The sequence below is a fragment of the Cuculus canorus genome, chromosome 3 (assembly GCF_017976375.1).
Source record: "Cuculus canorus isolate bCucCan1 chromosome 3, bCucCan1.pri, whole genome shotgun sequence".
In the NCBI taxonomy this organism is placed as follows: Eukaryota; Metazoa; Chordata; class Aves; order Cuculiformes; family Cuculidae; genus Cuculus; species Cuculus canorus.
The window spans coordinates 105,554,328-105,569,148 of NC_071403.1; the positions used below are offsets into that span (position 1 = coordinate 105,554,328).

At 39.5% G+C, this 14,821-nt stretch overlaps 1 protein-coding gene across 6 annotated transcripts in view; it reads right to left on the reverse strand.

The window, feature by feature from the left end:
• TTC7A (tetratricopeptide repeat domain 7A) overlaps window positions 1-14,821 on the reverse strand; it is a 175,536-nt gene that overhangs the window by 136,874 nt on the left and 23,841 nt on the right. For all 6 annotated transcript variants that reach the window (XM_054064061.1, XM_054064060.1, XM_054064062.1 and 3 more), the window contains 3 exons: window positions 9,302-9,380; window positions 6,893-7,053; window positions 6,400-6,463 (listed from right to left, as the gene is read on the reverse strand). In XM_054064061.1, coding sequence (XP_053920036.1) covers window positions 6,400-6,463; window positions 6,893-7,053; window positions 9,302-9,380 — 304 coding nt within the window. The remainder of the gene's footprint in view (window positions 1-6,399; window positions 6,464-6,892; window positions 7,054-9,301; window positions 9,381-14,821) is intronic.

A 14,821-nucleotide genomic window follows, 5' to 3' on the forward strand; every position in this document is an offset into this window, starting at 1 on the left:
CCTTTCTATCTACATACACAATATACTTACCCACTGTTCTGGTTTCAGCTGGGATAGAGTTATTTTTTCCCAGTAGCTGCTGTGTTTTAGATTTAGCATGAGAATAATGTTGATAATACACTGATAGTTTTAGTTGTTGCTAAGAAATCAAGGACTTTTTCAGTTTTCCATGTTTTGGAAGTATACAAGCGCACAAAAAGCTGGGAGGAACATAGCCAGGCAGCTGACTCAAGCCAGCCAAAAAGATATTTGGTACCATATAACATTTTGCTCAGCATACAAATGAGAAGATGGCCAGGGATCAGAGCTCTCTGGTCAGCAATCACTGCTTAGGATGGGCTAGGTTGCTGGATCACTGGGTGGTGAGAAATTGCATTGAATTGTAGAATCACAGAATATCCTGAGTCAGTATATTCTTTATTATTATTATAATCATTATCTCTTCCTTTGTTGTCCTATTAAACTGCCTTTAACTCAACTCATGAGTTTTCTCACTTTTACCCTTCTGATTCTCTCCCCTATCCCACTGGGGAAGCAGGAGCAAGTGAGCAGCTGTGGCTAGGGTTTAACCACAACACTTGCAATCTAGATAAACCACCTACACACCGAGGATTTGCTGTACATCAATGATCCTGACAATTACAGATTACTTATGGCATGTTTATTACACGTAGAAAGGAAAAGAGCCACAGCAAATCCAAACAGCCATTACTCCAGCAGTTATTATGCATGCAGTTCCCCTGCAGAAAATTAAATTTTACCACAGTACAAAGATGTGCTTCTTAATAAAACATCAAGTAATCATATGAATTACAATTGAGTATATTCCACGTAGCAGCCCCTTCTCACAGCAATTAGCTATGAAGTATCCTTTAATTGCTCACTTTGAAAAAAGCAGGGGAAGTCATGTTTCAAAGAAGAAAAAGAAAGCAATTAAAATCTTTAATGAGTGCCTGCTGCCTGCCCCCTAATTCATGGGCATTCTAATGTTCAACTTGTGTCTTTTCATAATAGACATAATTGCCAGATCCACTGCAACCCATCTATACAGAACAGCAGCATGTTTTACACAGTGTACTGTAATAATGTAATTGGTGTGATTCAATACTAGCATTAAGCGAGAAAAACAAATGTTATGTGTGCAAGATTGACAACAAGCCTTTGAAATCATGCAATTGATGCCTCTGCTGCTAAGAGCTGGGAAATATTTAGCCCATATCCTTTGGATCTCCATTGTGACTGTTTTGCCTATACTGCCAACAAAATCAATGAATTCTTCACAATGGCAAGGACCCATTCATATGAAGAGGTTACTGACTTATCACCTAAGCTACTAATTACCTCTGCACAGCAGCTGAAGGTTCCCCTCACTAACATACACAAAAAAAATATTCAGACTTTACTTCAAAGTTGCTGTGAGAACGGAAAGCAAATGGAACAGGGAGAAAATACCATACTCCAGCCACTTCCAAAACTGCTCTTAGAGTGACACCACAACTTGCTCCATTTTAGACCAGAATGACGGCAAATGAAAACTTACTGCCTTGTGAATTGTGTGGCATCTGACTTATTTCTGCTAGGCAACAGATCACAAGTTACTGGAACCCCATTCAGATATCTCAGCAAAATAGTCCTTTATTATCGGTTATCAAATATGACTATATAGATATATCTTATCTCTCATCAGGTATATTTTAACATCTTGTACTGTCACAGAACTAATTCTGGAAATGTCACTGGAAAGAATGACAGATATTCACTCACCCCCAAGCCAAAACAGCCCAAGGACCCTACACAAAAGGAAGGGAGAGGGAGAAAGTAATGAAGTTTCCTTATGGATACTGTTTTGGTAACAAAGTTATACATTTGCTATCCTAATTTGCATTTAGAAAGCTGTCTTCCAAGGATTTGCATCTTACTTATAAGTTTGGAAACAAGGCTTTCTAGTGCAAAGCAAATGAAAAAAGTTCTCCATCCTACCTCCAACAATTCACTCTAGAATAACTTCTTCAAGCAGCAGTTAGCAGAGGTGGTGTATTTCTCACTAGAAACATCCTGCTTAATACCTTCACAGGTCCCAAACAATTAGCTGTGCATGGCAGACCAGCTAAAGAGACAGTCAGGCTTGCTATTGTAAATGCACAGCCGTGATTTGGTAGAAAACAACAGAATGGGACATTCTGTACCCCAGTTGTCTCTTTCAGCTGACACACTTTGATAGCCCTCAAGAAAATACTCATTAAGGTCATCTAGCCATTCCACCATCACTGGGTTTCATGTCATTCAAAAGATAAAAAGAAGTCTCCTACAAAAACAAGAATAAAATCTTTTTTTGCCAATCCATTTGTTGGACAGTGTTATTTTATAAAGATAGGAACTGTAGAGTTAACAGGTTTTAAATATTTCTGTTCTTAAAAATACATGGGCTTAATCTTATTCCGTCAAAGGCATGCTCACAGCCATGAGTGTGCTGTCACCAGTAAAATGAAGAGGACAAGTTCCAGTATCTTACTTCCCTCCTCACCATCTGTTCTGTGCTCTCAGGCTCTCCAAGGTCAAATCGCCTTTAGGGATTCAAATTGGAGATAAGATGGGGATGACATTTCTAATCTTTGTTACACAGCGACAGAATTTATTAGTTTTGGAATCAAGGAGCTTCATTTTTGGTATGAGTGAAACACAGAGCAAACAAAAATTCTCCATGATACCAGGTATGTTTGGTGAACTGCATCAGCTGGAATCCCCAGTTGTAAGAGCCAGCATTGCCAAGGGCTGAATACAGGTATCTTAGACTGCATGTTGGACCTCAGATTTAAGAAGGCAAGGTCTCCAAGTGCAAACAAAGAACTCTTTTTTTTTTTCACCTCAAAAGTAAACACAAGAAATAATAGAAAGTGTTCCATTCCTGGCTCTGAGAAACTTCTAGCCGACTTCAAGGGGCAATAGAGTCAACTCCAAATACTCCCGAGAACAGTTATTAAAATAAACAAAGCTGCAGCTAAGGGTTAGTCCTGCCAAAGCTCTGTTGCTTAAGCCCCACAGCACAAAGTGGCAGAGTCCCTAATGGCAGAAATAGTGTTGTTCCCACTGGTAAGGGAGATGCAGATAAACCACACCACAGCAAGCCACAATATGTGGTCTGTACTCCCCACAAACATAGCATCATTGGTTTTGATGGGTTAAATGCAGTAACAAAAACTACTAGTGGTTTAAAAATAAGCCAGTCTATTTTTCCATCATGTGATAGGAACACAACATTATACCACAGCCTAAGCTTGTAAAAGCTGTCACCAGCTGGTCTTCTCTTTGGTCTGAAGGAGAGCATTTTCCTCCTCTCATAAATGCAGCCCATCCATGAGAATTTAGCCAGGAGGCCACAAACTGCCACTAAAGAGAGCCCTGACTGGGGTAATCATCAAGCTGCCTGATTTGTTTCACTAAATTCCTTCATGAGAATTCTATAGCCAGCCACCATAACTAAATAACAGCTGGCACAGACGATGAGCACTTGTCAAACTCAACAACCGAGATACTTTCCATTGTTTACCGAGATGCCTTAGTTTAAGAAAATAGGTTTCCATTTTCAACAGAACAGGAAGAATACAGAAGGCAATTCAGAAGAGTGCCATAAGGAAAGAAGCTCCAATCTTTTGCCATAAGTAAAAGCATCTTCAAAGCTATGAAAGAGGCTATCACGTTATATGGCCCTCAGAAAAAGTTTTACATACTTAGGCTCAAAAGCAGAGTGAGTGAAATACTGAAGGAACCCTTGATCACTCCTTCAGAGGACATACTCATTTCATCCCACCAGAACACACAAAGTGGCTCCCTTCCAACACAAGATAAAGGCATAAGAAGAAAATCTGCAGCAGCATCGCAAGGCAGAATGCAGCACCACTAAGAGACAGAGGTATGCTAAAATGTAGCGTCTGGCTCACAACACCTTAAAGCTAATTTATTTTCTTACTTTGCCCTTTACAGGAAGAGTTCTTATAACCCCGTATCATCCCAGGAGTTGCACAGATCTGGTGAAGTAGACATTAGCTTCACCTTAGGAATGCAAACAGAAAAACAGTGAATTTCAGCAGCAAACTGATCTACCCCCTCCCTGTATAACTCATGAGGTAAAAAAAAAAAAACAAACCACAACTAAAAAAGGTGATATATACCTCTTGAAAAAGTTATCATGTCTTTCATCAAATTTATCACATATCTGCTTAGAGGTTCTCTCATGCTCCTGCCCAGTACATCTTTGCTCTGTGTCACCTCCACAGGCTGACAATTCTTCTGTCCCTCCTCCCTCCCAGTTTTGTCCCCCTTGAGCTCATTTTGGAGTAGCAGAAGTCAGGAATAAGCATGTGGAGCAGCTGGCTGGCTTCATGGGCCTGCAAATGAGTTATAATGGCATGGTTACTCTTTTGTCTCTTGAAAAATCAGACAGGAAAAGATTGCTCTGACAGAGCGATCAAAGTGTCAGAGAAGCTGAAGAGCTCCCAGCAACCCAATCCTTCTGTTTCATTTTAAGGGGCTCACTACTGCAAATACTGAAAAAACGCCTAACCCAGCCAAAACCCTGAAACACCATCTATGTCGCTTACCAGCCTGCAGAAACATCATTATGGCTTGCCACTGACACTCTCTCCAGGCTGTTTTATTCAGTTGTTAACATTATATCACTGGGGAGACCTCAAATGGAAATATGCTTCTTGTTAACAGTTTCCATGAGCTTCAAGTTTTAAAAAACTAAACGAAAACTGTCAAGCAACCAACAAACCTGTACATGAGAAAACTCACTAGCCTACAACAAAGCCTTCATGGAAAAGATGCCTCATGTCATAAATTAAACAAGTTTTCCCCTTCTTAGTACCATAACAGTAAAACTACAGGAAAATATTTATAGATTGTAAACATATGTAAGAATCAGATTGCTTCCTCTACTCCTTAACTTAGAAAGCACATTCCTGTGGTTCACTAGTTGTATTTCTATACACAGTCATATTTCTATACACTTGTCTTGTGTTTTTGTTAAAATAATAGCAATAGGCTTGCCATGAATTTAATTCAGCAGGAAAGCTCGGATGTTCCATTTCCCAAAAAACAGAAAAACAGTTATGGTTCCTGCAGTGCTCTGCTTCAGGATCTTTGATTATTTCAGTGCTTTATATGTAGTATATCAAAATGCCTTGTATCTACCTGCAGAAAATTCCTACATATAAAACGCAGCACTTAAGCAAACACAAGCTTAGTTATTTATCCTTGAAGTCAGCAAAGCAGCCCAGTTCCTATCAATAGCATTTGCACACTGCTTCATCCTTAACTTAGTAACAGGACCAGCTTGCCATTTTATGGGCTATTCAATAAAACAGGGATAACTTTTATTCTCCTCAGAAGAACAAGACTGTAGAGTTCAAGATCTCATAAGGCCTTTCTGATTCAAATCAAACAATATTAACTGCCATATTCCAAATAAGTTTGCAGAAAAGGGGGAGGACTTGAACCAGAAGAACCAGACAAAAACAATAATTAAGGAAGCAAAAAAAACCCCCAAAGTTTCCCCAGTATCTCTTTTCAACTTGTCTGAAAGCTGTTTAAAATTTCTTAAGAGGGTAATTGATGGTCCCAGGCTTTCAAATCTCACTTTGAGCTAAAGTGACCACCAGTATTTAAAGCAAAGTAACATTCCTTACCTGTTTTCAGAAAACATTCCTTACGCTACCGCTGTATGTTTGCGTTTTCTCAGAACATGAAAATGATCTAAGGCTACCATGCAGTTTTCCATGCAAATTTCTCTACTTTTTCCCCCTTTTTCTTGAAAGGAGTCTTTTTAAAAGAAACTTATGTTATAAATAGAAGAAATCTAATTATTTCCCTGTAGATGAAATTATAGATGTTTCTGCATGTCACAAACTCCTTGTATCATCAGCATCAGAAACTGCCAAAGATCACTCAGGACTGAAACAGCTAAAATATTATCCCTGGGGACTAAGGAATGTAAGCAGGATATTATATCATGCAGATGCCAAACAACGGGTACCACAGTCATGCCTGGCTTCAGGCAAGGCTCCCTTCCTTTCATTCTTGATCCATAAATCCACAAAGATGTTTTTAATGGAGACATCAGTCTACTGACAACATATCTGGATTTCAGAACCTTCATGCAGCTAAGGCGAATGCAGTCACTTCCTCCTCTTGACAATTCCCCAAACCCTTCATTTATGTTCCATTTAATAAAAGTAGTGTCACTAGCAAAGGAATAAACATCATTTCCTATTCAACACCTGAATCCTCGCTTCTGTTTATCTAGGGAAGATTCTGTAAACAAACCAACCAGAAGACTTGATACAGAAACGCTAGATATTCCTTTGTGCTATTAGTATTACAAACTCATTTTTGGCTTACCATGGATTCACTGATTAAGAGGAGAAGAAGAGCCTCTTCTACGTTGTCTTGAGGGCAGTATGCACTGAAAGACAGAACACATTTTCCTGAGGAAGGTCAAGAATTATCCTGTCAGCCTCTTTCTCATTTCATGAGAGGAGCAGTAACTTGAAACATCTCATGCATAATTCATTTGCTAGGCAATACCTTCTTTTGCAGGTTGTCACAATTAAAAGCTCTGCAATATATCCTAGATGAGCTATACTGAACCATAAATAGATTATTTCCATTTCATAGCAAAGACAGCTATTTGGTTGAATTTTCTTCCTTCCTGGGAAAATCAAACACTCAAGGTGTAACACGTTATTCTTCCAGTCAGCCTTCTGATAGGAAGTTAAAAACAAGAACACAACAAAACTACTACATGAATTGGTGACATAATTAGCAGTATCAAAGACTGTTCAAACACTTTCCTTCCTTCTGCCAATTAACTTAATTAAAAAAGAATGCTTACTTCTCTTCAGTGTACAGTTCTGGCCTCCGGCAAAGACAATTGCTAACATAAGACTGATCTTCCTTGTTCATGAACTCAGGAAGCGGATCAGATAAAGGGCTCCAGTAACAGTCTTCACTGAGGGAATGGAGAAGTATTTGGGCTAGCTGTTTGGCTGCAGTCTAGAAAGCAGTGAACAGTGCAGAAAAAGACACATCAGTAAAGCCCTCTCCAACACAAAAGATTGAGTCCTTCCCATGTTCACCTTGGGATGGAGATGTACCAACAACACAACAGTATCACTTTTCAGAAAGATAGAATAGTAAAAAGCTGGCATATTGTTAACGGTTTTCTCTCCCCTCTAAGACTGTAGGAAAAAAATACAGGAGAGTTGGCTCCTCAGGGCAAAACTGCCTAAATAATTACATATTGAGATGATAAAATGATACTGACTAATGTAGTAGGGCCCTAGGCCATTTTGCTCATGGTTACTTGCTATAAAAAGCATAGAAAAGCCTAGTTATTATAGAAACAGCACACTTTCTGTAACTTGTCAGTAGGAGTGCATGGAAGACCCTGGGGTTTTCACGGAGTCGTATGCGACAATGTTTCTTTGAGGCATGGTTGTACATTGAGATCACTGCCACTTCCTAGGTACATCTCTACTGGTTCACACAGAAGTAGGAGTACAGTTTGTAATAAGCCTTTCAAAATGCAAGCACCAAATATGTGTAGTGTCTTTGATTTTAACATACAGTACAGTAGCTGCGTAAATGAGGTCTACTCATGTTTTGAATAAGACCAAACAAACCAAAACAGGCCAAGACTCTGATTTATGTTATTACTGCCTTTGGCTAAAAAAAGCATCATTATGCTTGAAGAATGCTGTGATCCTACAAATTAGGAAAAAAAAAACCCTCATGTGTTTCACTTTCATGCTTGAAAAAGTTGTTTAATTAAGCACGTTCCTCCCTCTACTCTCTTGTCAGCTCTTTAAAAAATAAGAAAATGAAAATGCAACTTTCATTAACATGGAAATCCCAGGAGAAACTACTGGATGAAGACCTTCAGATTTCCCCTTAGGGATAAATCCCCTAGGGGTGTTGTACAGCTCTCCCCAGTTGCACTGGGACAGGAGCATTCGAGTGCCATGTTCTGTCATGGTATAGGAATAGCAGATGGTTAGACTTATTTCAGCAAAATGTTAAAACCAGCGAGCAAGAAAAATCCCCAGAACACTGATCTCAATCTGGAAAAGGATGCAGCCATTTGAGTGTGACAATTATTTAAGTAACCTATTCTAATTTCCTGTACAACTTCCACATGCATCTATATTCTCAATTAGGCATATAAGGTGATCCCAAGGCAGTAAGAAGATTAATTTCCAGACTGGAAGTTCCAAAATACACAGATGCAAGGAACTCAGGCTAAAAAAAGCACCCAGGATACCCCTTCTGCTCACATTTTCATTTCAGATCTGCATTTGCACGTGAACTAGACACACAGTCAGTCCAAGCACTGGAACCCGGCACTTTCAATTTCCAAAATGCTATGTAACCCCATGACCACCTCCCTTACTGAACTTCTCTGGAATTACACAAAACACAAAGTTGAACCCAGCAGAAAGACAAGTTTAGTTGTATCAATGTCAATGCTTTTAGGACTGGAAAGTTTTCATTCATATTCCCAAGACTGCTACTCTCCATCCTGTTGACCTTGTCACCTCCTGAGTAACTTCAGGACAAGATCTCTTAAAAGTGGAGACAAGGAAGAACCAGCTAAAGGTCTAGGAAGTTAAACAGGCACATAAATAGCTTTCTTCATGATTTCTTTACCAGAGACACTCAGGATAACAGGATGCAGATTTTCAATATCAACAAAAATTAAAAAAATTAAAAATCACTCTGTACAGTACTGTATTGAAGGGAGGTTTTACAGGAAGAACACCGAAGCACTTGAGTCTAAAAAAAGCATCATTTTGTTGCAAGAGACAGAAGTACTTAATGCTCCTAACATGCAAATGTAAAAAAGGGTGCATGCAAACACTGAAAAGCATTAAAGAAAATAAGACATTATCACCTGAGGACAGAGATGTATTTAATTTTATAGTGCTATTTCTACCAGTGCTAGAAAACACGCTTAAAAAAAAAAAAACCTAAAAAAAACCCCTCAAAGCAACTCAGATTCCCAGGTCTGAAGGCTCAGCGGTTTCAACTGCACAGGCTTTTGAATTTAGTGCATTACTTGACACGTCACTTCCAGAAGTAAAAAAAAGAAAACAACAACAAGAACAAAGAAATAAATATTAAAGAAAAAGGCAGCAATTAATCAAATGAGGACATATACATTTTTGTCCTGCTGCACTGGTTAATATACAGAGAATTCCTGCACAGCAGATTACCCCACCTTCCCATCTCCCATTCCCCTTACCATTCTGAAGGTCTGAGTAGCTTTTGTTTCCACAGTCCGCAGTATTTCTCGCAGACTCCTTATTCCTTTCACAATATTTCTATGGGGAAGGCAGGAAAAAAAAAATAAAATCATAAAATCCCCCCTCAAAGCCAGCACACTGAAGACAATATTTTTACAATGTACCAAAGCTTGGCAACAAATTTGACTCAAACAAACCCATGAAACAATCACCAACAGTGAGTGTGCAGTAGCGAGGCAAGTCACTCTGAGGCACAGATAGGACAATGGCACCGATCGAGGCAGCAACTGTAGCATGCCTACACCAGATGGCTTCCTAGGAGAAGATCATATTCACATTTGATGAACAGAGGGGACATTTGGAAGCCTTTCATAACTCGTATTTATAAAGCAGATGCTTCTTCTTAAAAGCATCCACATCTCCTCTTCACACACACAGATTGCACTTGTTTGAATTATATTGAGCTTCCACGTATATGGAGCTTACGTGACGCTTTTAAATGATGATCCCTTTTAGGTGGTGCTTATATGCCTTGTGTCTGATGGTCCAGACACATGATGGAATTGAAGTGTTTTCAAGGGTTTATTATCAGACAGCTAAGTTGCAGTAACTGTATGCAAGCAGTTTAACCTGCAATAAAAGAGGGTTAGCCTTAAAAATAAATTTTAAAAAATAAATCACATTACTCTGCACAGACCATAAGCAATTAAAGCAGATTAGTTGCCAAACGATATCTTAATCCCGTGTCTGAGTAGTAAGAGAGATGCAGAGAGGAAATATTAAATACTGGACATGTTAGTTAACACACTTGCAGCCTCTATAATCTCTCCAAGGCTAAGAATGTGTCCCTGTCACCACAATAACTACAAAATAGTTCAGCTCTCTTTCACTGCAGTGTGGAAGCTACCCACAGAAATAGAAGTTACCAGAAAAAAAGAAATGGTGTACTGAAGTAGAGAACCAGATAAGCAGTTGTACTGGTACATTAACCGCCACTTCAGCTTATTCCAGAAAAACTTTCTCTGCAGACAAAGCCTAGGATTCATAAAAATAAGCCATATATCATAACAACCTGTTCTATCAATCTCATTAAATTTTGAAGGTGAGCAGTACAGACTGTGCCTGTGACCACTTGCACGCACTGCACTCCAGAATCAATAGCAAACATTTAAAAAAAAAAGAGAAAATTATTATTTTTGGCTGGGGGTGGGAGGTGAAATAAGATGTGATCATATTTACCATAAATACTGGCTACATAAGATGCCACCCAAAAGCTTATGGTCACCAAATCTCAGAATGCAAATACATGTAGCCTCACTTCCAATCAATTCTCATCTAAGATTTAAGCTGTGAGGTAATCTGTACATTACCTAGTTGTGCCAATCTACAGCCAAGCAACAATGGCAAGAGAAAATACACTGGAGCACTTCCCCTGTGGAATAAGTCAGGTGCTGTCTTTTTTTTCCCCTTCCACTTTCTCCTAAATAAAAGATGTGCTTTGAATTTATCAGGGTAATAAGCTCAAGAAAGTTTTTGTAAATTGGACTTCAGTATTTAAGCAATTACAGGTCCAAAGACATCTAGTGCTTTCTGTGAGTCTAGAGAAGACTATACCCAGGAAGATGTAGTTCCAGATCTTTAACTGCAGAAAGCAATGAAACACATGATGATATTTATGCACGAGTGTTCACACCAAACCCAACAGAATTCTTCACATGCTATTTATTATCAGACAGTCAAAATCAATAAATTCCCCTGACTAAACAAAATGCACCCGCCAAACTGCTCTCCTCAGTTACTGAAAACTGCTGGTATTTCCTGTGCTTCTTTGGGCTCCCTAAGAGGCGGGACAAAAGAGTTATGGTGTTTAACAGTTCCTCAGCATTTTAAAATATGCGTATGTTTAGATTTCTTGTTTGGATAATAGTATTTGTCTAAATAAAGTGTCAATGAATTCCATTAACTAGTATTAGAAAGAAAATTAAGGATCACTTGCAAAGCAATTAATTCTACGTTTGGCACATACTTAAGAGATGAAAAACCCAGAGAATGTTCTAGAAAGAGGCAGTTTTGTTCCCAGAGAACTGGAACATCACTTCAGTTACACTTCTTAGACAAGGCCATGAACCAAATTAAGCCTCATGGCAGAAACATCTTGCTCTGGAGGGAGTGGGAAAGGAAAAGGAAGGAATACTGACACACTAAAGTGAATGAAAGAATAAATGGCAAACTGCTGCCCATCTGCAAGCAGTCAGGGTTGAAACCATGAACCACATGACAAATGCCCAGTAACACCTTCAACAGAAAGTAAGAGTGCAAAATAAGCAGCAGAGAAGAGCACTCGGCACTCATCACCTCCCAGACAGGTGCTTGTGTGGTCAGTCCTTCAGAGAGCACCTGCGCCACACTCCAAACTCTCGACTCTGAAACATGCAAAGCATCTGACAACAATACTAGTTCTACAGGACTGAGGGTTTGGTTTGGCAGCTTTTCCATTCTGAACTTCATTGAACATTATTGAGCCGCAACAGGAGAGAGAGCACACCTGCCAGTAGTCTGCAAAATACCTCACTAGAGGAGTTTGTCTTTCCACTCTAATGTTCCAAGCCAGGAGACTATCTAAGCACACATTTCATTTTAAGCATACAAATTGTTCGACTCATAACAATAACGAACTTACTGTTCCATTAAGAGATGTAGTTCATATACTAAACACACACGAAGATATTTTTTAAAGTATGACCTGACAAAGTTGACAAAAAGAAAAGCACGTATATGAACAGAAATACATGTACATAGATGAGTGGATGAGGATGCAAACATAAAGCCTCTGGCAACCCACGGTGAATCCATTTGATCTTGTCTAGATCAGAAACTACACAATCCTGAGCCCCTGCAGGACTTGGATGAAGACTATCTGGAAGTTCCAGGTACTGTTGCCGCAAGACATGGCATCAGAAGTGAACATTAAAAAATTAATTGAGTCGGAAAGAGACCAGAGGCTCCCACTGCACTGCTAAGATGCCAAAAAACGAAATGAGGGAGAACTGGAAGAGAAAAGCACGTGGTCATTAAGCTGCCCTGATTTCCGCCACAAAATTGGTATGAGAAGCATTTTAAAAAAAAGAAAAAAACAAGATGAAATACAGTTTAGGATTCAATCATAGGTAAGCTAATAAAAAGGAACACAGAAAATCACAGGCACAAGCTGTGATAAAGGGCACCTCGAGCCCAGTCAGTCCAGTTTGGCATGAAAATCTTTGTTGTTTGTATAAGTGCCCTGTTAATACAGGGTAACTAATTACCAGTCCGTGAAACAAAGCAGTTGTATCACACTTATGCCTTATTGCTTGGTTAACACTAAACAAAATTTTAAAATACAAGAAAATAAAGAAATCCACTGTTTTCTATGCAAATTGCTGGGAAAAACACTGATAACAAACCAGACTGGACCATGGGCACACAGGTCTGCAAAGACAGTCCCTCACCAAAATGGGCATCAGATGATCATGTTCTTAACCCCACTCTTAAACTGTTAAAAGTTAGTCGCTAGCAGATGGAAGAGACCTTGAGATGACTACACACAGTTTGCAGAGCCACGTCTCCAGGGGAAAGCAGAACCTGAAGCACTCAAACAGCAGCAATGCCATTGCCTCTGCCAAGTTCCTTTTGCATCTTTGCTTCTTATCCAGGTTTCTAAAACTTCACACTCTCTCCTTAAACTGCTGCTCATGCACAGGCACAAAAAGTGCCTGCAGAAGTAAGCCTCAGATCGTCAGATTCCTATGAATGAAGATACAAGACAAAGCAAGTAACTGTAACAAAGCACATTAGAGTTTCCTAATGGCAGCCTACATAACAGAAGTGGAGTGCTCAAAAAAAAAAAAGAAAAAAACAACACAAAACAGAAGCTCAGCTCTTAACTAGATCCATCCAGTAGGCAGTAAAGCTCACTTCCAAACTACCCACTGCAGTGCCCACATAGCCTGGACAAGGTGCCACATTGCAAGGACTGAAGAGGAGATAAATGACAAGAAAACCCACATAAATTCCTCAGAAGAGATGAACAGACTGCCACAGACTGTCCTGCCTGCCTTTGTACCTTAGATTCTGTTGTAAAACAACACAAACATGAAGTTACTCTTTCAAAGTGCTCTTGCAACAGAAGCCTGCAGAACTTCTAAAAGGGAATTGAGCACTCGAGAGGGGAGAGGGGAGACACATGAAACATCCTAAAAAGGTCTTCCCACTACCTTCTTCCTTCCTTAACATATCTCAATGCTGCTTATGCCCTCTCGTGGCAGAAACCACACATTAATATCAACTGGGGGTGACAGAGGGAAGCTGTGGAGTCTTACCAGATCCCTTTCCCAGACATGGACCTTTCACTTCCTCGTTGGTGTTTCTCACTTGCAGTGGAGGAGGTGAAGGAGCACATGGGGCTTCACATCCATCTCAGCCATGGGAGCTTCACTGCACCAACTGGGATGTTCTTTCATTAGGAGACCTCTACAGGGAACATTCTGCTGCTATTGCAGCAATTCAGCTTATTATTAAAGCACTGCTTCATTCATGTAAGTATTTTGATTCAAAATGGTTTTCCTGTAGATTTTTTGTGCATTGTTGGGGTGGATATTTTTGTTGTGGGCTTTTTGTTGTTTGTTTGTTGGGTTTTGGGGGGATTTTTAGGCTATCAAAACAATGTGGGAAGGGAGCAAGCAGGGCCCACAGTAACAGCTAAAACCCACTGGATATATTCAGCTGATGAAAACAGAATTTAAAATGTTGCTGAATAAAATGAACATGAGTGAGTTTGATATTCAAAAGGTGCCCAGAGGACATCAGTGCCATATGTTCTAAATGAGGTTTTATTTTATTAGAGAGCTAATGAGCTTACTGGCAAGACCTGAGCGTTTTGTTCACCATGAGAATGGTAAAAAGGGTAGGAAAGCACACACTGTGCCACAGCTGGTCAACCATCAACTCACCCAGGAAAACCACATACCTGTGCCCTACTGCCAAGCTGACACCTAGACTACACCTTGTACTTGCAAGTTGATACTTTCTTTACAAATAAACTTGTAGTCTCTAAAAGCCATTTTAGAGACTAAGGAGTCATTTCACAGCACTCGGGCTTTGTGTATTTGTCTGCCTTTGAGTTAAACAAAGCTCACCTGAAGGCACCTCACATGGATATGCTTACAAGTACAATTTCACTGTACATGCAGGCTTTTAAGTGAAGGAACCAGGAAACACAGAGGCTCTTCACAGTCGCATATAAAGTCATTCTTGGGGGATAATAAGCTAGAAAAAAAGCCCTAAACCAGAAGCAACACCTCATTCAACAGAGTCAAAAAACTGTATTGATTTCCTATAGAAGAATTTAAACTGATATCTGCTGGGACATTTTTTCTAGTTTTTTTCCTTTCAGTCTCCTCTCATTTTTTTGTTTTCTTCTCCATTTTACTCAGCAGGAAAAGGAGGAGAAGTGAAGAAAATGAGAGAAAATATCTATGACT